The following is a 25,347-nucleotide window of genomic DNA, read 5'->3' on the forward strand; positions in this document are numbered from 1 at the left end:
GAGGTAAAACATGCAATTAACTGCAGGCCTTACTCTGTGAGGTGTGGAAGAATATTTTAGAGGGTATGTGGAGGGCTTGGATATACATTCATAGTCTCTGGAGTGAGATAATGGAAATATTTGCCGTGCCTGAATATCTATTCTTGTGATCCTAGAGGCAAATCGTTGTTATCATTGCCTTGCAACATGATATCACACTTTTTTGTATGTGGCTCAGGTGAGAAAGAGAGAGAGGACCAGGATAAAATATTTTCAACCCTTTTCTGAGCCCTTGTAAGGTCAGTCCTGTACCTTAAGGATCCAAAACACAAGGTTAAAGGAACTCTCCATGAAACCCAGAGCAGAGGCTGTGCACCTACACTTTGGATCCTTTCTGGAGTCACAGATGTAAAAAGGAAAATAAAGATACAGGGAATAAAAAAAGAGGATACTATTGCATGTATTTTTTGTGGAAGTGGTAGAAGTTAATAAGCTGTAGATAGCAGCTTGTAAAAGGTCCTTGTCATGTACTAGCATAAAACAGGTTTTATAGATAGTAATTATCTAAGGATTTGTTGTTCATTTTGTCAGACCGCAAGGAGAAGACAGCTGTGTAGTTTCTAGATGGTGTATGTTGATGCCTGGAAAGAGTCAAGCCCATCATTTCTAGGGTTGTTTTTGAAAGAACCATTTTCTTTTTTGGGCTCAAACTGCATTAATTTAACTCAAGAGACAGGAAGGAAGGGTTTAAATCCCAACTCTGAAGCTCTGTCAGTAGTTTCTTATCACTCTCCCTTCCTCAGAGGACAAGCTGCAGATCAGTGTTTTTCCTCTGCAGGAAATGTTTTTTCAAACCCAGTGCATATGGATAAATCATGAACTTGAACTCAGGGAAAAGAACCCAACCCAGATCATTGATACTTTTTTTTTTTTACTGGATTTTAAAAATCTTTGGTAGGGACGGTGTCCCTCACCCATCTCCTAAATAAATACATCGAGATTTATTCTTACTTACGAATGGCTGGCCTTATCTCAGCTGTTTCTAGCCAGCTTTTCTAAATTAAATTATCCCATTTCTCTTTATGTGTTGCCTCTGAGCTCTTTTCCCTTTATTTATTCTATGTGCCTTGCTTTCCTTCTTACTCTGTGACTGGTGCCCTTGGTGTCCTCCTCCTCTTGTCCCTGGATCTTCTCTAGGTCTCTCCTCCTATTTATTCTCTCTGCATGCCAGCCAGCCCTGCCTATTTTTCCTGCCTAGCTATTGGTCTGTTCAGCTATTCATTAGGCCAATCAGGTGTTTTAGACTGGCAAAGTAATGCAGCTTTACAGAGTTAAACAAATGCAACATAAAAGAATGAAACACATATAAAATATTCCATAATGTTCTTTTCTTGATACTATATCCTTATCCTTTAACTCTCCTGGAGTTATGCTCTGTGGAATCTCCCCATAACTTCTGTTTGAAAACTACTGTTTCACCACACTTAGCCCCTCAATAAGAACAATTGTAATTTACTAGAAACATGTTTGGAGGCATTCTGCTTTGTATTTTATGGTAGCCCATTCAATAAGAATAGAGTTGGCCACAGCCACCTGTGCCTGTCTTTGTACCAGTACTGTTGAAGAAGCATGCTTATAAGTTTATTTTCTTTGTCTTGAAGGTTGTGGCAGCAGTGCCTGAAGATATGACAACAAGCTTTGATCCTAGTGAGCCATCATTAGAATCGCTGATATGTGTGGTTGCCATTGGACTGCTTACCATTTTCTTATTTCTTTGGAGAGGATACCGATCAGTAAGTAACTACTTATAGTAAGTGAATGGTCATTCTAAGTTTTTTGTTTTTGTTTTTTAAATTTATTTCCTTTTATGTGTATGACTGTTTTGCTAGTATGCATGTGTGTGTGGTATGTGTTCCTGGTCTACAGAAGTGATTAGTGGGCCATTGTTGGATGCCCTGGAGCTGGAATTACTGATGACTGTGAGCTATAATGTCGATGATGGTATTTGAATCTTGGTCCTCTACAAGACTAACAAATGTTCTGAGCCATTTCTCTCTAACCTTCATTTTGTGTTTAGATTGAACATCTAATTGGAGAAACTTGTTATTTCAGGGAAATGAGTTAGGTCTTAGTGTTCTGCGTTATGCTAACAGGTGGTTTTTAAAAACTGAACAGAGATTAACAGAAATATTTTTATGTAAGTGTATTTTAAAGGATTTTATTGTAGGGATACTACACACTAGTACTAAAGCCCCAACTTTCTTTCTTTCCCTTTTCTTCTTTAAATTTGGGGTGTCTGTGTTTGTTTTTAACAATATTAAAAAGTTTGCAGGTGTATCTACTTCCCAACTAAGAGTAAAAATCGCCACTTTCATGGCTCTCCTGGATCCTATATTGCTTTTTCCTATGGATCCTATATTGCTTTTTCCTATGCTAACTGTTTTTAAGGAGGGAGTCATAACATATCCTTTTCTTTCTGAGACTTCTTTTTAGATGTTGGCCTTTGTGCTTCTGACTGACTTCATTTCTAATATCTTCATGGTTTTTTCTTCCTTACCTTCTGCTTACATATATCCTACTGTTTTTTTGTCATTTTTTTTTTCTTCCAGTTTTCTGTCTCTGTTTTCTAGGTGGCATGAGTGTTCTTGTTTGCGTCCCTTGATCACTTTACCCTATCCCCACTGTTCTCAAGGGTGGATTTATCCCTTCCTTATCGAAAGCTGAAGTATGAAGAAGAAAAATACTAATGAGTTTTTTTAGTCAGTCAAGGTCTAGAGTCCAATGATATTTCATATATTTTTATTTTGATTATTAACCGTAGGAGATTTAATAATGGTGGCTCCTTAAAATACTTTGTTTTAGAGCCAATATATGCATGGGAAACATGGAGTTAAGTGGAATTATACAGTTTTCTTTAGAATAAAACTGTTTCAGAACCTTTAATATGATAACACACATGATACCACACAATGGGAGACCTTACTATATAGCATTGTTTTCATTTGAAATAGAAGGCTTTCGGGTAATTTATTTACCATAAGGCCATAAGAAAGTTGGCATCTTAAAGCTGGAAGTAGAAGTCAGATAGATTTGCTTGAAGATATATTTGTTTTAATGTAATTTTGTTAAATTTTTGTTTCAGATTCAAAGCCGACTTTATTTGAGTGAGTAGTCTATTTTGATTTTAGATCTTGTGATTGTATATAATTTAAAGCGTTTTCACACTTTAGTCATAATAATCTTTTCTTTGCTTGCTCAGTAAGAGAGAATAGACTGGCTGTGGAACTTGCAATGGAAATCAAAAAGAAATGTGATCTAATTGACAAAGTGTGCCTTGCTCAAGAGGAGGTAAGATGTGTTTGAAAATACAATCCATCACAGTGTGGAACTTAATTGTTCTCCATGGGTTATTGCCTGCCATCAGAGCTTTGTTTCAGACCAGAGCTCTGTTGCTGCTCAACTTCATCACTTAGCCATTCTCTTTGCAGCCACCCTGGTGATGTGTAGTGTTTACCTTCCCTGACTAATTAGTCAGATCACCTTGATTTGCTTATTGCTCATTTAGATATTGTAAAATTGCCTTTTAAGTCTTTTCCACGTTAAAAGATGACTTTATTTTTATTGTGTGTGTCTATTTGTGTCTATGTGTGTAGGCGTGTACCAAGAAGGCATTTGTGTGGTGATCAAAGGATTCATAGGACATGGAGGAGTCACTTTCCTCTTTTTATTACGTGGGTCCCTAGGATTGAACTCAGGTTATCAGTCTTGGCAACAAGCTCCTTAACTACTTACTGAGCCATCACACTTGCCCATTTCCATCCTTTTAAATGCACTCATAATCTTTCTCAGTTTATGCCATATAGATTAGGGCCTTTGCTTTTACTATTTTATGTCGTATATAAGAAAGAGTTTTGTCAGATATATGGATTGTAAATCTCTTCTACTCTGTGGCTTACATTTCTGTTTTGTTCAGTGTCTTAGAAGGTAGAGGATTTGAATTACAATTTAATGTAGTGTAATGTTTCATGAGATTTTTTTTTTTTTTTTTTTTTTTTGCTTATCAAGGATGTAAAGGTACTTTTACTTGTTATCATGTAGAGACTTTATTTACTGTTTTCATTTGGGCATGCTAGGGCTACTGTGACAAAATACCTTTAGCAGCAGAAGTGAATTTCCTTACAGTTCTTGAAATGAGTCCATGAAGATATAGCCAGGCTTTGCTTCCTCTGTGACATGTCCCTTGACTTTAGATATTGCTGTCTGCTTGTTATGTCTCTCTCTGTCCTAGTGCTCTCCACATAGGATACCAGCCATATTACATTGCAGTCATCTTAAATCCCTCATTTTAACCTAGCTGTATTTAAAGGCTTTGTCTCTAAATAACACAAATTCTGAGGTGCTGAGACAGGGTTTCTCTGTGCATCACTGGCTGTCCTGAAACTCACTCTGTAGACCAGGGTGGTCTGAAACTCACAGATTTTATCTTCCTTACTTGCCTTATTTATCACATGATATAAATGTCTGATAGCCAGTTACCACATATTGTTCTACTGACAGACTGGAGAAGCCATTAATCTGTTCAGGGGATAGTAGATGACTCACTTCTTTAGATCCACTTTAGTCACACTTGCTGTTAGGGTTTTCAGCCCCAGCAGATGTGGGGCAACTTTGGTAGTCACAAAGGAAACGTTCTGCCATATGTTGCCTAGGCTGGTGGTTGTGGCTTGTTTGTAGACCTGGCTTTCCTCAGCACAGTGTTTAGATTGCAAAACTAAGCTCATAAAATCCAAGGGTACTTTACATGGTGGATATAAATTCTGTTTCCTTCTTTGGTGTCTATTTAGATACAAGTTGAGATAAAATTTGTATTTTTTTCCTCATGTGTTCCCTTGTTTTATTCAGTATGAAGGCTTAGAGTCATCCTTAAAGGAGGCCAACTTTGACAAGGCATCAACAGAAGTACAGAGTTTGAAGGTAAAAAAAAAGTATGATGTAAAAGCTAGGGAAAAGATTCTTATTAGAAATATCTTGTCTCCTCAAAAATAATTATGTCAGAGAAATATGAAATTTTGTATCTGGATCTTACAATGTACAGAAAAAGTTAGTGGAAACAGAATAGTTGTAGGTGGCATAAAATATTTTAAAACATAACAGTTTTATCTCTTGTCATTAACTTGTTTTGAGGGATACAAAATCAGTTTATCAGAAGCTATAGATTTATAGAAAGAAAGAAATTCTGCATTCTGTACTCTGGTGAATGGATTGGAAAGACAATTCCTACTTTTGACATAGTTTGCTCCAGGAAAGAGACATAGAACTCTCACAAATTTAAGCATAGTAGCAGACAAGTAAGTTGTGACCATATTGTTTTTTCTTACCATGGTAGTAGATATTTACTAAAATTAGAATTGAGGTTTACATTGTAAAGAGTGGCATGGTGATAAATATTTAATCCCTTTCTGTGCATCAACCCTTGTCTACACACTCCATCACAGCCAGTTTTCAGTCCATAACGATGATTTCACAGAATGCAGAGTTTAGGAGAGATGGACAGTTAACTCTCCTGATTCAGAGGACACAATGACTTGTCTTAACAGACAGAGTATGATGTGATGAAGTGCCTCAATACTCTTTGAAAGTGGAACGGTTATTAAAACTGAGTTGTGAGCCTGTAGAGTAAATAGAAGTAGCCTGCTCCTACCAATGATAAAACAGAAAAAAAACTTTGTCCCTTAGATTATGTGTTCAGTCCAGTATGTCAGTTCTGTCATCCTCTGTCCTGAGTAGCAAGTCTGTGTCTTATGATTTAGAATGCCCTTGTAGAATCTGCAGGGAGTTTAGACTCCAAATAAACTCATTAATTTTTCTTTATTTTTACATAAAAGTTTTTTTTGGAATGCAACTGTTTTAATTCCTTCAGTGGGTATTCATTGTTTTCCGTGGTTAACTGGTGGGCACCTAAAATACTTACACTTTTTTTTTTATAGAAGTTGCTGGCAACTGTTAAACCTGTTGTTATTTTAATATTTAAGAAATGAAAAAAATGTATAAAGTGTTTATAAATTTGAGTATACTCATCTGATTTTTACCCTACACTCATCTGATTTTTACCCTAACTAAAAATTCTTATGTTTGGCTTGTTAAAGTTAGCTTTCTATTTTAGGCAACTTATAAAAATCTAGAAAGAGATAAATCTAAACTTGAAGAAGAAATATTACTTATAGAGAAGAAACTAGAAGAAGAGAGAGCTAAACATTATGAAGAAGAGGAATTGGTGAGTCTTATATATTCCAAGAGAATTATGAATCTTACCTATAAATTAAATATTGATTAAAATATTATATGTGAGCCAACCATAGTGGCACAAACTTATAATACCAGCACTTGGGAGGAAGAAACAACAGTTCCAAGCTATCCTGCCCTGAAATGTAAAGAAACTCATGTATATAAAAAATGGAATGCAGGCTGGGCATTCTTGACAAATGCCTTTAATCTTAGCACTCTGGAGGCAGAGGCAGGCAGATCTCTGTGAGTTTGAGGCCAGCCTGCTCCACTGAATGAGTTCCAGGAAGGTTCCAAAGTGACACAGAAAAACCCTGTCTTGAAAAATCAAAAAAAAAAAAATGATGTAGAATAATATGAGAACAAAAATTTTCACATCTGATCTGATCTTTTCACCTCCTTTGTTTATTTGTTGTTATGTTTTGTTTTTTCAAGACAGGATTTCTCCATGTAATAGTTCTGGCTGTTGTGAAACTCACTATGCAGACCAGGCTGGCCTGGAACTCACAAAGATCCACCTCCCTCTGCCTCCTGTTTTCGGGGATTAAAGGCATGTGCCAACACCTCCCATCAAACTTTTACTTTTTAGATGTTATGATGAGTGGCTTGTGCATATTCCTGTTTTCTTATTGTTTATATTCATTGACATAGTATTAGAATATAGTCCTGTATGTATAAGTGAGGCTGGCCTCAAACTCATGACCTTCCTGCCTGTGCCTCTTAAGAGCTGGGGTTACAAGTGTGCACCCCCACACTTGGCTCGCTTGTTATTTTAAATGGAAAATTTCAATATTTACGTTGGAAGTAACCCTAAAGAATATAACTTGAATATTCATAGTGAAAAATATATAACTTATATATATATATATATATATATATATATATATTTTACTTTAAATTCTGGATTAAGCAAAATCTTGATGTGTGTGAGATTATTTAACATACGAATTAGTGGGTTCACCTTAAACCTGAAAAGTTCTATGATGTATTGCTTTTGTAAGGACATCATGTGATTACATAATTTTTAAAATCCTTGTGAGCACTTGGAATGCAAGCTGACAAGGCCTCCTTATCTGGCCTCTCCCTTTTATTAACAGTAAATTAACAATGTACCTCACTAATGCATGTTGTCTTGGAGCAAAATGGACTTATTAAATACTTACTGACTGACACTGTCTTTTCAGATGAGTGACCTTTCTAGCAGATGAATCACAGTCTGTCAAATCACAGCTAGCTGAAGTAAGTTAAGTTGAAATAAATTAGTCTGTCACTTCTGAAGACCATTTGTTTTCATATTATTATTAGGTATATTTGTCAGAGTTTTTTAGAGGAACAGAACTTATGAGATGTCATCTATCTATCTATCTATCTGTCTATCTATCTATCTATCTATCTAAATATCTATCTATCTATCTATCGGGTATTTATTAAAGCAATTTCTAGGCTGTGTTTCACTCAGACCAGCAATGTCAGTCTACCAACAGAGAGTCCAAGAATCCAGCACTTTCTCAGTCCATGAGGCTGGATATCTCACCTGATACTCAGTATACACTGGAATACCAAAAAAGTAGGCTGTAATGCCAGTGAGGGTGAGGACCAGCAAGCTTCCTCTTCCATGTCCTTTAGATAGGCTGCTGCCAGAAGGTATAGCCCAGAATATAGGTGGATCTTCCCACCTCAAAAGATCCAGATTAAATGTGGGTCTTGCCACTTGAAATTATTTAATTTAGAAACAGTACTCACAGCTTCCTTGGGTTTTAGTTAATTCCAGTTATCATTGATAACCAAACATCCATCACATTAGGTAATAAAATATTGTTAGTATTTGAAATGTAGCCAATCTTAAATATGCATTTGTTTTAATGTGTTACTTTGATTGAAGTTCATTTTCCTCTAGATATATTTAACCTAGGAATGTATCTGAGCACTCTTGAAGTTGTGTAACATGTATCGATAATAAATAGATTTGCTTCCTGCTGTATAAAGTTTAGGTCAGGAGACAAAGTGTAAGGAGTGTGGGGTCTTTCTCTAATATCTACTCCTACACTAGTGAGCATGGAAGAGAGAGGTCACCAGTGGACTGTCCTCCTGAGACCTCCAGAAAGCCTTCAATTCTAGTTAGAGTTTCTTTTCTAAAATCACAAAGTGGGCAGGCAAGCAAGCAAATTTTTCTGAAGTGTACATGGCAGTAGCAGGTTGCTAAGGGTGACAACCCATTCTTTCAGCTATTTCTCCAGGTTATTCCCTTCCTGGTAGCAAGTGAAGCCATGTTTGGCAAATAGGCAGTAAAGCAGTGTTTTAAGTAAGCTGCTAAATAAACCAATAATTCTGTAACTAATAATTGTTCTTTCCTATTTCAGTAGTTAACAAAATGGTCTGCATTGTACATGGAAGGTTCAATAATTTGTTCAATGTCATGTGGCAAATGACTTTGTCTATCAAAGTAGTGTTGATACTGCCTCTGCTGTAAATAGTGGAATGTTTTGGCTTTTGCTTACATTTTATGTTCTTCAGAAAAGACATAATCAGGGGGCTTACAGCTTAATTGTTATAAACGGTGCATTTCTCTTACTTAGGCCAAAACCACACTAAGAATATTTGAAATAAATAAAGAACGACTTAAAGGAGTAATAACAGATACCTTGAATGAAAATTCTCATCGTCAGGAAAGCGTGCGTCAGGTTTGTAGACTACAGATATTTTCTTTAGATATGAATATAGCCTTTGATGTTGTGGGTACTCACAAATGAACCATGTGTGGAGTTGTGTAGTGAATGAGTAAGCTTATGAGAGCAGGAAGTCTCCCCTGCAGACTCCCATAAAGGATTTAAAAGTGTGTTCTTCCATCTGTCTTCTCCCCTGGTAGAAGGCAGTCAGAATTTTTACTCTCACAGGAGACATCGGCTAACAGGATTCCTCACAATAAAGACTGCAGTAAGAGTTAACAGATTACCAATTGGGGTGCTAGATGAGGGAGGAGTTCTTGGGTAATGTAAAGTGAAATCTTACCTTTTATCCTCACCCTCCTCTCTCCTAGACACTAACCCACACGTGCTCTCGCTGCTGTTGTCATAAATCTGTTTGTCTTCCCAGGTCCCAGGCCCCTTCCCGTCTGTCTCTTTTCTTCCTTCCTTTCCCTCCCTTGCTGTCTCTCTTTTCCTTCCTTTCTATAGTGTGCATATTGAGATGGGGGTGTTTGTGGGGGTGTGGTGTGAGAGTTTGACTGTGCACAGGTATGACATGGTGTTTGTCCTTACCTTTACTTTGTTACAGACATACTGTCCTTTTCCTCTTGTGGAAACGCTTTTACTATCTTCCCAAATTACTAGTGTGACATTTTCTTCTTACAGTATTATGGATCTTTGAATAGTAGTCTGTCTGACTTGACTATATATCCTGAGTTGCCCGACGTTTTATTTTACTACTTGGCTTCCTGTAATGGATATTTGTAATCTATCTCAATGGAAATGCCAATCACTCAACTACCTTGGCTAATTTGTTCATTTACAATTCTATTATTGTTATTTTATTGAGAGTGTCTTGTATTGAAATTCAGGGTGACCTGGAACTCACTGAGGTACTCAGTCTCCTAATTGCTGGGTTCAAAGTTATGTGTGTGCCTACTGCCAGATTTTTCCTCTACTATTTTTTATTTTAATTATATGCATGTGTGTAACTTGATTGTAGATATGTGCACACAAGTGCAGGTACCTTTGGAGGCCACAAGCATCAGATCCCCAACATGGTCTGTAAGGGGAACCAAATTCAGGTCTCGTGAAATAACCATAGATATTCTTGGACTCCTTCATTTTCTTCTGGGGGCCATTTTTCTTGGAATCTTAGATTCTCCTAGTCCAATAAGAATGTGTAATGAGTGGCAGTGGTGTCACATACCTATTTATCCCAGCACTGTGAACAGAAGCAGGTGGATTTCTGTGACTTTGAGCCCAGCTGGGTCTACAGAATGAGATCCTGGATAGCCAGAGGAACCATGTCTCCAAGAAGGAAAGAAGGAAGAAGGAAGGAAGGAAGGAAGGAAGAAAGGAAGGAAAGAGAAACAGCAAAGAAAGAAAAAGAAAAATGTGTTCTATAGATCTACTGGGCATTTTTGTCCTGATACTACAGTTCACTCAGCAGCCAAGGATTCTTGTTTCCTTATCTTAAATGTTCTGTTTCCTGTTTCAAAAGAGAACATTTGTGATTAATTAACTTGTTTATCTTTCAGATAATAAGGTACAGTAGGTAATTTTAAAAGGCAATTGCATAGCTGTAAAGGTCTTATTTTTCCATTTTTAAAAAAGATTTTATTTTAAAATTAATTATTATTTTTTTTAATTTTGTGCATGTTATATTTGTGTGCATTTGTGTTCATGATTAAGGTGCTCTGAAAGGCCAGGGAAGGATGTTGAATCTCCTGTACTTGGAGTTATAAGTGGCTGTGATGAGCCCGATATAGGTGCTGGGAACTGAACTCAGGACCTCTTGGAGAACAGTGCATGGTATTAACCACTGAGAAATTGCTCTAACTCCTTGTTCTCTTTCATGTTTCTGATATTTCGATACTTATTTGCACTTCTTGGTGTTTTGATTCTGCTTTTCTGGTTGTTAGTGTGACAGGGTTTCTCTGTGTAATAGTCTTGGCTGTACTGGAACTCACTATAATCTCATGCAGGCCTCAAACCAGGAGATCTTTCTGCTGTGCTGCATTTTTTTTTTAAATAAAATTTTGACATTGCTGCATTGTCTTCCCTTTACTTTCCATGTTTGGTTTTGAAACTTGAATGATGTGTTGATTATGGGACCTTCTTTGCTTGCTGCCCTTTTTTTCTTCTCAAACATTATCTTTCTGTTGTCTTTGGCTCTCTGAGATTGTGTGATGATGTGTCACATAGGGTTTCATTAATATGTTGGATTCTTACATTCTGGAAACTCTTGAAACTGTGGGTTACTAGAACTATTTATTGTGATAATTTAAATTTTGTTTTTTTTCCTTTTTATTTAAATTTGAAAATATGTTGTTTTACATGTCAATCCCAGTTCCCTCATGTTCCCATTCACCCCTATAACCTCCACCAAAACCCACCCTATCCCCTTTCTGCTTCTCAGGGAGTGTAAGGCCTTCTGTGACCAAATAGCAATCCAAGAAATATTGGAGAGACTAACTTTAAAGCCCTTCCATATAATGATATTGACGACTACCTGATTCGTTGAGTGTGTGTGTGTGTGTGTGTATTCATTTGTTCACGTGGATACATATGTGTAATTGTGTGTAGTGACTAGAGGCCTTAATAGTGTCAGGGATGGTCCAGTTTATTTTTTTAGAAAGAATCTCTCTAAGTAATTCTGTCTATCCTGGAGCTCCCTATGTAGATCTGGATGACTTTGATCTCACAGAATTCCACCTGCATCTGCCTCCTGAGCACTGAGGTGAAAGGTGTGCATGGCTGTGCTGGACAACATTTCATCTCATTGAGCTGGTTGGCCTTAAATCCAATTAGAAAGTGGTTGCTTAGTTTAATAACACTTATGCTACTGTGGTACCATAAGCCACATCTTGCTGCTGGGTTGTTATTTCAGCTTGTGTGCTTCACAGGTAGGTGACATTGATGAATATGTTTGGACTGCTGTATGCATAACACCTTACAGCACTATTGAAGCTTGCCAGTAGGGATGAAACATTCAGCTATATGTATGCATAAAAGAAAAAACGAGATGAGTGGCAGAAAATGTGATGTGTATATGCATGTTTGAGAGAAGACAGGTACAGGGAGGTAATAGGAGAGATATCAGGAGCATGTGTATACTTCTGTGTGTTGGTATGTGTGTATATGTTCAGGCGTTTGTAGGGACTAGAGGAGGACATTAGATCATATAGAATTACAGGCATCTGTGAGCTACTCAGTGCAGGTGCAGGGAATTGAGTGTGGGTCCTCTGCAAGAGCAGTATGTGCTTTTAACTACTCTACTGTCTCTCCAGTTCCCTAATTATTCCCTTTTGGTTTCCATTCCTCCCTCTACTACTACTGCTTTCAATCATGAGCCTCTCTGGATTGTGTCAAGTCATCTTATTTTAGGATTTTCTAACTGGCTTATGTTTCTTCTATTGTCTGTGGATTGTTTGGTCTCACATGTGTTCCTTCTGTTTGTCCATTTTCTTTTGGGGTTGATGCCTTCTCCTTTCACATCTTTGTTCTATCATCTCAGGTTTTAGAAAACATTGTGGTGAGGACTCCTGTGTTGATTGTCCTTACTATAATAAAAACTGAGTCATCCTCACTTCAAAGTCCTACCATGTATACCAGGCTAAACTGGAACTCACAGTGCAGTTCAGGCTCAGATTATCTGCAGAATATATATCTGGGCATTGGTGGCACATACCTTTTTTCCAACACCTGGGAGGCAGAGGCAGGTGTATCTCTGCTGTGAGTTCCAGGCCAGCCTGGTCTACAGAGTAGGTTCTAGGACAGGCTCCAAAGCAATACAGAGAAACTCTATTGGGAAAACAAAACAAACAATCAAACAAAAGTAATGAGATGTAGCAGAGTATTTAGGGTACAAAGATAGAAAGAATTGACTAGATTTTTCATACAAATATGTGTCAAAATCCTGTACTTGATTAAAATTTTCCTTGTAAATCAATTGAAGAATATTTCTTATTTTATAGTCTTCTGCTTTAAAAGTTCTTTATAAAAAGGAACCACATCTGAGTCCCTATTTAAGTAGCAACCCTATCTTTTTTAAATATCATTTAATAACACATTTAGTATCTTTTAATGATATTGAAAAAATTCTTCTAAACATTGTGCTATCTTTCACATCGTTGTTATTGTTTTCCTGTCAGTATTTAGAAGAAGCTAAAGTCATGAAAGAACAAATGAATCAACTCAATAAACAGAAAATAGCAATCGAAGTATCCAACGTACAGGCAGAGCAACTCATAAAGGTTAAGGAAAATCAGATCAAGGTAATGGCTTCTTGGGTTTAGTCACTAGTTGGTCACAATTTTATGCTTAATTGTAAATTCAAATAATTTTAACAGCTTTTATTTACTATTGTGTCTTTTTGTTACATTTCAAATGCTTCTAGAACATACATAGATTTGTAATATATATGTTAACACTCCATGTCTTTGTTCTCCAGTATTTTAGCCTGGTGTTCATGAATAAAGAAATAAAATAATGATTTTTACCTTTTTGTTATTTTATATAACCAATTCCATTTAAATGAAAACAAACATTAGACAATATTTGGGAATTTGGGCATCATTCTTTCCAAACTACTTCCTGCTGGTAAGGGGCTCTGACAAGGTAATTCCAAGAAGATGCAGAAATCCTGGCTGTAGTCTGTAAGGCTGCTTTGTCCAGGTGTTTTGAATGTAGGATCACCTGGTACTCTGTTTCAGGCAGTCTGGCTTTATCAAACCACATTAGTCTGGAAGGAATCCACATCTTTTCATTTTCTGTGGAAACAAAAATAGAAATCCTTTTCCCCAGTAACTTGTCCTTGAGCTTAAATTTTGGAGTCAAAGCATTTTTTTAATTTAATTTATTATTTTACATGTCCATTCCAGTTCCCTCTCCCCTCTGCCCTCTCACATGCACTCTATCCACCCTCCCCTCCTATCACCCCACCCTAATTCCATATGTAGGGGAATGCCATCCAGTTGGGGTCATGTAGATCTGACAGGTCATGTGAAGTAGGGACTAGGGCTTCTCTCCTGTCTCTAGGTTAAGGCAGTTTTCCCTCCATGGGGGATGTGTTCGCAAGGTCCTTTTGTGCACCAGGGATACATCCTGGCTCCACTGTCTGAGGTCCCTTAGACTGCTCAGTCCTTCTGGCTGAGAGGCATATTCAGGAGGGCCTGAGTCAGCCCCATGCTGGCTTCCCAGCTATCAGTCTGCTGGCCCATTAGCTCCTTCTTGTTCAGGTAAGCTGTCTCTATGTGTTTCTGCAGCCTGGTCTTGTCCTCTCCATCTGCATCCGGGTTCTACTTCGACTCAGTGTTTATGTATGGGTGTTTGCTCCTGTTTCCATCAGGCACAAGTTTAGTACTCCATGGATAAGTTTGTTGTTGATCTCACTCTTCGGGAAGGGCATTTATGATAGCCTTTCCACAGAAGCTCAGATTGTTAGTTGGCAGCAGTCTTGTAGCTCTCTAGACGTTTCTTTGTGTTCAATTTAACTTCAAACCATTATTGGCTCCATCTTTTATGTTCTCTCTGTCTCTCTTTCTCTCTCTCTCTCTCTCTCATCTTCTATTCCTAACCGGGCTCAATCTTCCTGGTCGCACATGTTTTCCTTTACTCCCCCTTGTTTTCTCCTACTTCTCTCTCCATTTGCTGCCCCCCCCCACTTCACCTGAGCTCTGGGGGGACTTGTCCCTTCCCAGTTCTGTAAGGGACTTTATATGAATCTCTTAGAATACACCTTCAATCCTAGTTCCTCTGGTGGTGTGAATTATAGGCTGGTGATCCTTTGATCTAGGTCTAAAATCCACATATGGGTGAGTACATACTGTGTTCCTCTTTTTGTGACTGGGTTACCTCATTCAGTATGGTTTCTTCAAGTGCCATCCACTTGCCTGCGAATTTCAAGATACCATTATTTTTTTTCTGCATAGTAGTATTCCATTGTGTAGATGTGCCACATCTTCATTAACCATTCTTCAATTGAGGGGCATCTAGGCTGCTTCCAGGTTTTTGCTATTACAAATAGTGCTGCCGTGAACATAGTTGAACAGATGTCTTTTTTGCGTGGATGTGGATCATATGGGCATATGCCCAAGAGGGGGATTGCCGGGTCCTGTGGTAAACTAATTCCCATTTCCTGAGGAACCGCCATACTGATCTCCAAAATGGCTGTATGAGTTTGCACTCCCACCAGCAGTGGAGGAGTGTTCCCATTTCTCCACATCCTCTCCAACATGAGTCATCATTGGTGTTTCTAATTTATCCATTGTGGCAGGAGTAAGATGGTATGTCAAAGATGTTTTGATTTGCATTTCCCTGATAGCTAAGGATGTGGAACATTTTCTTAAGTGTCTTTCAGCCTTTTTGATTTCCTCTGTTGAGAATTCTTTCTTCATTCTGTAACCCATTTTTTAATAGGGTTATTTGGTGTTATGTTGACTAGTTTCTTGAGTTCTAAAATTTGCCCTTTGTTGGATACAGGATTGGTGAAAAATCTTTTCCCATTCTGTGGGCAGCCATTTGGTCTTGTCCACTGTGTCCTTTGCCTTACATAAGCTTCTGAGTTTGAAGAGGTCCCTTATTAATTGTTTTTCTCAGGGTCTGTGCCAATGGAGTTATGTTCAAGGATACCTCCTACTTTCTCTTCTAAGAGGTTCAGTGTGGCTGTATTGAGGTCTTTGGTCAATTTGGGCTTGAGTTTTGTGACAGACATGGTTCTATCTGCAGTCTTCTACACACCCTCATCCAATTGTGCCAGCACCATTTGTTGAAAATGCTGTCTGCACCCCATTGTAAACTTTTAGCTGTTTTGACGAAAATCAGGTGTTCATTAGGTGTGTGGGTTAATATCAGGATTTTCAATTCCATTCCATTGATCTGCCTATTTTTATGCCAATACCAGGCTGTTTTCAGAACTATAGCTCTGTAGTAGAGTTAAAAATCAGGAATGATGATGCCTCCTGATGTTCTTATATTGTGTATGGTTGTTTTGGCTATCCTGGGTCTTTTGTTTTTCCATATAAATTTGATTATTATCATTTCAAGGTCAGTGAAGAATTGTGGGGGGATATAAATGGGGATTGCATTGAATCTGTAGATTGCTTTTGGTAAGATTGCCATTTTTACTATGTTTATCCCACCTGTTCAAGAGCATGGGAGATCTTTCAATTTTCTGGTGTCTTTCTTAATTTCTTTCTGTAGAGCCACAATGTTCTTGTTATATAGGTCTTTTATTTGTTTGGTAAGCATTACACCAAGATTCTTTATGTTGCTTGTGGCTATTGTAAAGGGTGATGCTTCTCAATTTCTTTCTCTGTCTCTTTGTCGTCTGAAAAAAAGTAGGGCTATTGTTATTCTTTTGAGTTTATCTTGTATACTGCTAATTTTCTGAAGGTGTTTATCAGCTGTAGGAGTTCCCTGGTAGAGTGTATTGGGTTGCTTATATAAACTATCATATCATCTGCAAATTGAGACAGTTTGAGTTCTTCCTTTTCAAATTGGATCCCGTTGATCTGCTTTTGTTGTCTTGTAGCATTAGCTAGAACATCTAGTACGATATTGAAGAGAGGGCAGCTTTGTCTTTTTCTTGATTTTATAGGAATTGGCTTAAGTTTCTCTCCATTCAGTTTGATGTTGGCAGTTGGTTTGCTGTATATGGTTCTTATGTTTAGGTATGTTCCTATTATCCCTGACCTCTCCAAGACCTTTATAATGAAAGGGTGTTGAATTTTGTAGAAAGAGTTTTCAGCATCTAGGGAGTTAATCATATGGTTTTTCTTTTTCTGTTTGTTTATATGGTGGATCACCTTGATAGATTTTTGTATGATAAACCATCCTGCATTCCAGGGATGAAGCCTACTTGGTCACGGAGTATGATTTCTCTGATGTATTCTTGAATTCAGTTTGCCAGTATTTTATTGAGTATTTTTGCATTGATGTTCATCAGGGATATTGGTCTGTAGTTTTCTTTCTTAGTTGTGTCTTTGTGAGGCTTGGGTACCAAGGTTATTGTGGCCTCATAAACAGAGTTTGGCAATGAACCTTCTGTTTCTATTTTGTGGAATAGTTTGAGGAGTAGTGGTATTAGTTCTTCCTTTAGTGTTTGGTAGAATTCTGCACTGAATCCATCTGGCTCTGGACTTTTTTTGGTTGGAAGGCTTTCGATGACTGCTTCTATTTCTTTGCAGGTTTTAGGTCTATTTAAGTTGTTTTTCTGTTCTTAATTTAATTTTGGTAAGTTATAATTATCCAGAAATTTGACCATTTCCTTTGAATTTCAATTTTTGTGGAATGCAGATTTTCAAAGTATGACCTGAAAATTGTCTGCATTTCCTCTGTTGTTATATTCCACTTTTCGTTTCTGATTTTGTTAATTTGCATATTCTCTCTCTGCTTTTTAGTTAATTTGGATAAAGGTTTGTCTATCTTGTTGATTTTCTCAGAAAACCAACTCTTCGTTGCATTGATTTTTTTTTTTTTTTTGTATTGTTTTCCTGGTTTCTATTTTGTTGATTTCAGCCATCAAGTTGATTATTTCCTGGCATCTACTTCTACGGGTGAGTTCACTTCTCTCTGTTCTAAGGCTTACAGTTGCGCTGTTAATTCTCTTATGTGACTATCCTCTGTTTTCTTCATATGGGCATTTAGTGCAATGAACATCCCTCGTAGCAATGCTTTCAAGGTGGCCCATAAGTTTGGGTATGTTGTGTCCTCATTCTCGTTGAATATCAGAAAGTCCTTAATTTTTTTGTTTATTTCCTCTTTGACCTAGGAGTGGTACAATTGCACATTGTTCAGTTTCCTTGAGTTTGCAGGTTTTCTGCTATTTGTGTTGTTGTTGAATTCCAATTTTAAAGCATGGTGGTCTGATAAGATACAGGGGACTATTCCTATTCTCTTGTATCTGTTGAGGTTTGTTATGTCACCTAGTATGTGGTTGATTTTAGAGAAGGTTCTATGTGGAGCAGAGAAGAAAGTATATTCTTTTTTCTTTGGATGGAATGTTTTATAGATGTCTGTTAATCCCAGTTGAGACATAACTTCTGTTAGTTCTTTTGTTTCTGTGTTGAGTTTCTGATTGGTGGTCCTGTCTAGTGTTGAGAGTGGTATATTGAAGTCTCCCACTAAAAGTGTGTGAGGTGTTATATGAACTTTGAGTTTTAGTAGCGTTTCTTTTTCAAATGTTGGTGCCTTTGTATTATGGGCATAGATGTTCAGAACTGAGACTTTGTGTTGATGGATTTCCCCTACGATGAATATGAAATGACCGTCTTCATCTTGTTTGATTAATTTTGGTTTGAAGTCTAACTTGTTAGATATTAGGATAGCTATGCTTGCTTGCTTCTTGGTTCCATTTGATTGAAATATCTTTTCCCAACCCTTTACCCTGAGGTAATGTCTATCTTTGAATCTTAGATGTGTTTCTTGTATGCAGCAGAAGGATGGATTCTGTCTTCGTATCAATTCTGTTAGCCTGTGTCTTTTTATTGGTGCGTTAAGGACATTAATGTTGAGAGTGAGTAAGGACCATTGATTGTTGATGCTTGCTTGATTTAGGTTTGTTGTTGGCAGTGGTATTTTGAATATATTAGTTCTTCTTTACCCTTGGTTTCTGGTGTAGTTGGATTATCTGTTGTCTACATTTTTGCGGGCGTAGTTACCTTCCTTGGGTTGGAGTTTACCTTCCAATAATTTCTGTACGGCTGGATTTATAGACAAGTTTTGGGAAAATCTCGTTTTGTCATTACATATCTTGTTTTCTCCATCTATAGTGATTGAGAGTTTTGCTGGATATAGTAGCCAAGACTGGCATTCGTGTTCTCTTAATATTAAAGAACATCTATCCAGGATCTTCTGGCCTTGAGGGTTTCCATGGAGAAGTCAGGTGTATTTTTGATAGGTCTGCCTTTATATGTTACCTGTCCTTTTTCCTTCACTTCGCTTAATATTCTTTATTCTTTATGCTAGGTGTTTTGATTATTATATATGGAGGGGTCTTTTTTCTTTGGTCCAGCCTATTTGGGGTTCGGTATGCTTCTTGTACTTTCATGGGCATGTCCTTCTTCAAATTTGGAAAGTTGTCCTCGATGATTTTGTTGAATATGCTTTCACCATCTTGAGCTGTGCTTCCTCACCTTACTCTATGCCTATTATTCTTAGGTTTGGTCTTTTCACCGTGTCCAACATTTCCTGTATGTTTTTTGTTAAGGATTTGTTGGATTTATGATTTTCATTGGTCGATGAATCTATTTCTTCTAGTTTATCTTCTGTACCTGAGATTCTCTCTTCGATCTCTTCAATTCTATTGGTTATGCTTGTGCCTGTAGTTCCCGATTTTTTGCCCAGTTTTTCTATTTCTAGCATTCCTTCAGTTTGTGTTGCCTTTATTTTCTCTATTTTAGTTTTCGGTCTTGAACCATTTCATTCACCTGCTCAATTTTTTTTTTTTTTTTTTTTTTTTTTGGCGTCTTTCAGTACTTTCTTTGCTTTCCTTAAGGAATTTGTTCATTTCTTCCACTTTTTGTTTGTTTTTTTCCTCCATTTCCTTAAGGGATTTTTCTCACATCTTCTTTGAGGGCCTCTATCATTTTTATGACAGAAATTTTTAAGTCGTTCCCTTCTGCTTCCTCTGCTTTGTTGTTGTGTTCCATTCTAGTTGTTGTAGATTCCCTAGATTCTGGTGGTTTCATGCTTGTCTTTCTGTTGTTAGGTGTTTTCTTCTATTGCCGTCTTCTCATAGCTTCTTCCAGTAGGTGTTGATGGGGTCTCCCCCTCTCTCTATGATACTTCCCCAGTGGGATTTTGTGGTCAGTGAGTCAATATCTATATCTCTGGGTAGTCCAAGCTCTATAGGAAGTCTCTCCACAGACAGGGACCCAGGGATGGGGTCAGGGCTGAGGATAATGTAGAAGATGCCACTAGCCAATGGCTCTAGTCAATGGCTGGGGGAGGAGGACAGAGGCTGAGCTGAAACTTGGGAAGTTTCTGCATGATAGTCTGATCTCACTGGAAACTGGGACTCTCCAGCTGAGGCCTCTTTCTTTAGCAGAGGCCCTGCTTTAGTGGTCAAGGATCTTGCCGGTGGCAGGAACATATAGGCGGATTTCACAAAAAAAAAAAAAAAAAAAAAAAAAAAAAAAAAAAGAAATATCAACAGCAGCAGAAAAATCAGTTGATGGTCTTCCAGTACTCCTTCAAAATATTTTACAACGTGTCTTTGTTTGTCTCAGTTGGACTCTCCAGCTAGTTACTTCCTTGTATAAATCAAGAATCTGTAGTTTAATTTTTTGTGGGTATAATCATGTGAGTTTTTTGGCCCTCAGAAACCAGAAAGTTTGTAGTCCCTGCAGCTGAGGTTACAGGGAGTTGAGAAATGCTAGATATGGGTAGTGAGATTGAATTTGGGCCTTTGTCAAGATAATATCTGCTCTTAACAGCTGAGCCATCTCTCCAGCCAGAGATGTTAATTTTTTAGTTGGTGTGTATTTGTATGTGCCCATGTATAGGAATGTGCATTTGTGTGCAGTGCCCAAGATGTCTATGAACTTTTCATAGATTTGTATGAATCTTTTTTACAGCTTTTGTATGTCTCGGAGATAGATGAAACACCACACAACATTTATCCCACTCCACATGTTATTGGCCACTGCATGCTTCCCACAGAGGCCAGAAGAGACCACTGGATGTCCTGGAGCTGGAGTTACAAGTTACCCATCTGATGTGGGTGCTGGGAAAAGAGCTTAGATGCTTTAGTAGAGTAACAAGTCCCAAACTGCTCAGCTATCTCTCCAGTCCAACTGTAAATTAGTAAAAAATATAAAGAATGTTAAAAGAAAATATTTTAGGGAGTGGGGAGATGGTTTAGTGGGTTAGTGCACTTGGTCTGCAAACATAAGGTCTTGAGTTTGAATTCTAAGCACCCACATAAGAAGAGCATGGCTGCACATGCCTGAGAGCCCCGCACAGGGGACAGAGACAGTGGAGATTAGAGCCTGTTGAGCAGCCATGCTTTTGAGATAGTGGAGTTCTTATTCCATGAGAGGTCCTGTCTCCAGGCAGTAAGGTAGAGTATGATGGAAGAAGACACTTGCATCTTCTTGCCTCATGCTCTTGCAGCTGTATGTGCACCTGCATACTCATGTGTGTATGATACACACAAAAGAAAATATTTTATTGCTTTGTAGTTAACAAGAATGAACCATTATAAAACACTGTATTTGATTTTGTTTTCTCTTCTTTCTTTTCCTTTTTCTCTTCATCCTTCCTTCATTCCTTCCTTCCCTCACTACCTCCCCTTCCTCCATCCCTCCCTACCATAATATCCATAATATTTATTTTTGCATACAGTGTTTCAAGAGGTAGTTTTTTCTTACCAGAACTCACTTTATTATATCAGGCTGGCTCCCATCTCACATAGATCTGCCTGCCTATTCCTTCTGAGTGGTGGGGTAAAAGATGTACCATGTTCAGCAAGTTAGTTTTTCAGGATTAATAGTCCCTAAATGTGGAGTTAGAAGATAAAACCAACTGTTTACATATCTCAATTGCAGACAGATACTTAGGGTACAAAAGGATTTATTTATGGGGATTGATTTAAAAAATTATAATATTTAAAAATTTACTTGTGTATGTATGTGTCAGGTATGTGCATTCCATGATGTGGGTATGGAGTTCAGAAGACAAATTTTGGGAGGCAATTTTCCTACCATGTGGGTTCTGGGGATTAAACTCAGATTATCAGTCTAAGTGGCAGATGCTTTTACCTGCCGAGCCATCTCATTGGCTCAGGATTGAATTTCAGATGAGTTAAATTCTAAATTGTAAAGCTATTATCATGAGTCATTACCTTCTCTTTTTGTTTTCTCTTTTTACTCAATATCCAGTCTCTGATGGAGAGCCTGCTAAGGATGAAAGACTGGAATTCTGTGCTTGGGGAAGATGTAACTGATGATGGTAATCTGGATGTAGAAGTGAACAATGACTTAGAGAATAACGTGCACTGACTTGTGGCGACTGACTCCTTGTTTCCTCTTCATTCCACATGTGTATCGAGCTCCTCATATACTTAGACTTGGCACATTTTGTCTATCTTCATGAAATACCACACTCCCTTTCCACCTTATTTATCTAGTCTTTTGTGTAAATCTTTCTTTACCTCTTCAGAGTTGTAGACTTCTTCTCTTTTGTTCTTCTCTATAGCCTATATTTCTCCATTATAACAACACAGCTCTTAAGTTCCATAACAAAAGGGGAACTATAGTAAGGTATAGTAATATAAAATATTTGTATTTTTCATTTTTATTTTATAATAGAAGAAACATAAATTCTATTTATGTTTAATAGTACTTAACTTGGAGCCATGGTTCATTAATAATTTTAGTGTTGAAGCCACGGTTGACTAATTAACCTGGATGCTGTAATGCCATAAGAATCTAAGCATAGTTAAGTCCATGGACACTGTTTAGGTAAATATTCAGTTCTTGTTGGGTCTCTGTAGTACACTGTCTATCTTCCTGAGTGTAGATCACTCTACCTTATATAAATTATTATTTTATTTTAATTACTCTTTTTACTGAGACAACATCTTGCTGTAGGTCAAGCTGGCCTGGAATTCACCTTGGAGTCCAGGCTGGCCTTATACTCATGGGAATCCCCTTGTCTTAGCTGTGAAATGTTGGAATTAGAGTCAAGAGCAAGTAAGCTCAGCCTCAAATTATTTAATTTTGGCCAGAAGAGGGGTTGCAAGACTAGATAAAGAAGTAATGTATTCATTTGGATGTGTTCACTAAGTATGGTTTTATTTTTCACTGTAGGTAATCAGCCTAAGGGAGCTTTGAGGAAGCTAATATATGCTACTGAGGTTTGTATTAGTATGTAAAAATCTAGATGAGAAGGAGCAGGACCTACAGCAGACATGAAATCTGTGTGTCCTTAGTAACTAATTTAAAGATTGCTTTAATTTTTGTATAAGGTTATATGATAAATGATTAGAATGTTCTTTTTCTTTTGATGTATTAATTTTCTGTGCATTGGTGGTTTGGCAGTATGCTTGTTTTTATGAGGGTTTGAGATTCCCTGGAACTGGAGCTACAGACAGTCGTGAGCTGCCATGTGCGTGTAGAGACTTAAATTCAGGTCCACTGGAAGAGCAGCCAGTGTACTATCTCTCCAGCCCCTAGGATTTCCTTATCAATTTCTTTTTTTATATCAACTTTAGAAATTTTTATAATTATAGTATTTAGAAATGTTCAAATTGTACACTCATTTCTTCCATTAAAGATATCTTCAGAATATTATTGTTTTATTTAATCATTCCCCATGTGCATTCTTTTCTTCTGGTTCCAATGGTTCTATATACTCTTTTGAGAAATAAATAATAGCTGTGTTTTCTTCTGGTTTATTCCCTCTGTCAGTTCTTAGTTAATCTGTGTAAAAAGTCCTGATTGTATAGGGTGAAGGCTGCTTTGGCAGCTGCACTGATGTCTTTATGTTGTCCATGATAACATCATCACAGGGAAAATAACTGCAGAACAGTAGTATGGGGTATATTGGGGATGTGTGTTTCTTTTGTGTAATTGATAATTGCTTTTCTTCTTCTTTTCCTTCTTTGAAGTTAAGTGCTTCGTTAAAAACCCTAGAAGGAGACAGAAACCAAATTTATACTCAGTTATCTGAAATAGATGCAACAAATGATGATCTTACAGGTAAGGGTTTTTGATGAGCATGTCTCCTTAAAGAGAATGAATTACTTCTGAGTTTTACTGTCAGTGGTAAATTATTAAAAGTATGTAAGAATGTGGAGTATGGTGCATCTTTGTTAGGGTTTCTATTGCTATGTAGAGACACCTTGACCATGGCAACTCTTATAAGGAAGACGTTCATTGGATCTGGCTTATAGTTCAGAGTTCTAGTGCCTGCAAATTATAAGTATACCATAAAGTAGTATTCCATAGTAATTGCACTGCAGAAGATCACACAGGCAGACATGGTGCTGGGGAAAGATCCAGGAGTTCTATATCTAGATCTGCAGGCAGCAGGAAGAGTGCCACTGGGTCAGTCTTGAGCATCTGAAACCTCAAAGCTCACCCTCAGTGACAACTTCCTCCAACAAAGCAATATTTCCTAATAGTGTCACATCCTCTGAGCCTAGGGTGACATTTTCACTCAAGCCACCACAAGGAGTACAATGTTGGATATAGTTTTAGATGTTAAAAAGTTTTAAATTTAATTTTTTCCTTACATTTTTTAAAATTGAGAAAGTGATCTTCAGGACTTGAGCTTGTAATGTCTACTATTTTAATATATTCATATAATTTATTAGCATACACAAGAGTGGCTTTACACCTGTAAAAATATATTTTTTATGGAAAGCATTAAAAAAGTTTGCTGATTTTGTTCACATTGAAAAATAGTTTTTGCCAGTTGTGTTTGTGCTGTAAAAGGTATATCACATCTCACTGTGTTAATGAAATAAATTCATATTTTTATATCTGAAAAGAATGGATGGACATATTCAAATGTCTGTGCTGGTTAACTCAGAATGGAACCACAGGCATCTGTTTTTTTTTTTTTATTTCTCCTCATCTATATTTTCTTTTCAAAACAGGCTTTATTGATCCTGTTACACTTGCTTAAATGATGCAACATAAGACAAAAGCTTCTGCTTGTAGAGCTTCATTTTTACCTACCTGATGCTTTCCCTGCCTGTTTCTAACTCTACACCTATGATCACAGGCAAAGCCCCTTCACTGATTACACAGCTGAATATAAACATACCAGAAATCAACATCAACAAAATAATCCTCTCAATGAATACAAGAAACGTCAATATGTAGTCAACCATTGCCACGGCTGCCCTGAACTTCACATTTCTTCCTTTTCATTCTTAACTTATTCTGTCTTCCAAACGATAGCCAGAACCATTTGAATCTGGACCTATGCTCTATACCAGACTTCATCGTTGTGAGGCCAGCTTCAGTGTACTTTATCTTCTTTATAACCTTCAAGACCAGGGTTGAGATCTGATGAGAAAAAGACCAAAAGGGTCTCAAAGGCCTTTAAGACTTTTAATGAGCAAAATGCTTAAAAAAGATTGAACCATTGGATTAAATTGCCCTACTCACTGATTATAGTAATTGTATTGTTATTAGACCTGAAAAAACACCAGTCTAATTAAAAAAAAATGCTGCTATCTGAGAAGAATAGTAGTAACAGTGTGGAAGATACAGAGAGGAATAGGCACTCTGTTTTCAAGGCAGCTTTATCGAGGCATACATTAACGTACATGTATCTTAGTAGGAAGTACCAGTGTAGCAAGCAATTAGTTCCCCAGTTATTCCATTGTTTACTCCTTCTCTTGGCCAGTCTTAATCCCCCCCCCACCAAATAATATTGGAAA

General features: G+C 37.4%; 1 protein-coding gene and 2 non-coding genes across 3 annotated transcripts in view; 2 read left to right on the top strand and 1 right to left on the bottom strand.

Moving 5' to 3' along the window:
* Positions 1-265: 265 nt before the first annotated feature.
* LOC127214586 (small nucleolar RNA SNORA26) lies at positions 266-387 on the top strand. The gene has a single exon (XR_007833870.1). It is a non-coding gene; the product is annotated as a small nucleolar RNA SNORA26 (small nucleolar RNA).
* Positions 388-1,646: 1,259 nt separating this feature from the next.
* The window catches only part of LOC127214583 (melanoma inhibitory activity protein 2-like), a 108,874-nt gene continuing 85,173 nt past the window's right edge, over positions 1,647-25,347 (top strand). The window contains 12 exon segments of the mRNA XM_051174945.1: positions 1,647-1,772; positions 3,122-3,143; positions 3,239-3,327; positions 4,882-4,964; positions 6,130-6,285; positions 7,458-7,500; positions 8,838-8,942; positions 13,103-13,225; positions 21,833-21,943; positions 22,544-22,622; positions 22,763-22,809; positions 23,563-23,653. Coding sequence (XP_051030902.1) covers positions 1,665-1,772; positions 3,122-3,143; positions 3,239-3,327; positions 4,882-4,964; positions 6,130-6,285; positions 7,458-7,500; positions 8,838-8,942; positions 13,103-13,225; positions 21,833-21,943; positions 22,544-22,622; positions 22,763-22,809; positions 23,563-23,653 — 1,057 coding nt within the window. The 5' untranslated portion in view covers positions 1,647-1,664.
* On the bottom strand, positions 24,867-24,995 carry LOC127214585 (small nucleolar RNA SNORA61). Its single transcript, XR_007833868.1, has one exon. It is a non-coding gene; the product is annotated as a small nucleolar RNA SNORA61 (small nucleolar RNA).

The sequence above is a fragment of the Phodopus roborovskii genome, unplaced genomic scaffold (assembly GCF_943737965.1).
Source record: "Phodopus roborovskii unplaced genomic scaffold, PHOROB, whole genome shotgun sequence".
Classification (NCBI taxonomy): domain Eukaryota; kingdom Metazoa; phylum Chordata; class Mammalia; order Rodentia; family Cricetidae; genus Phodopus; species Phodopus roborovskii.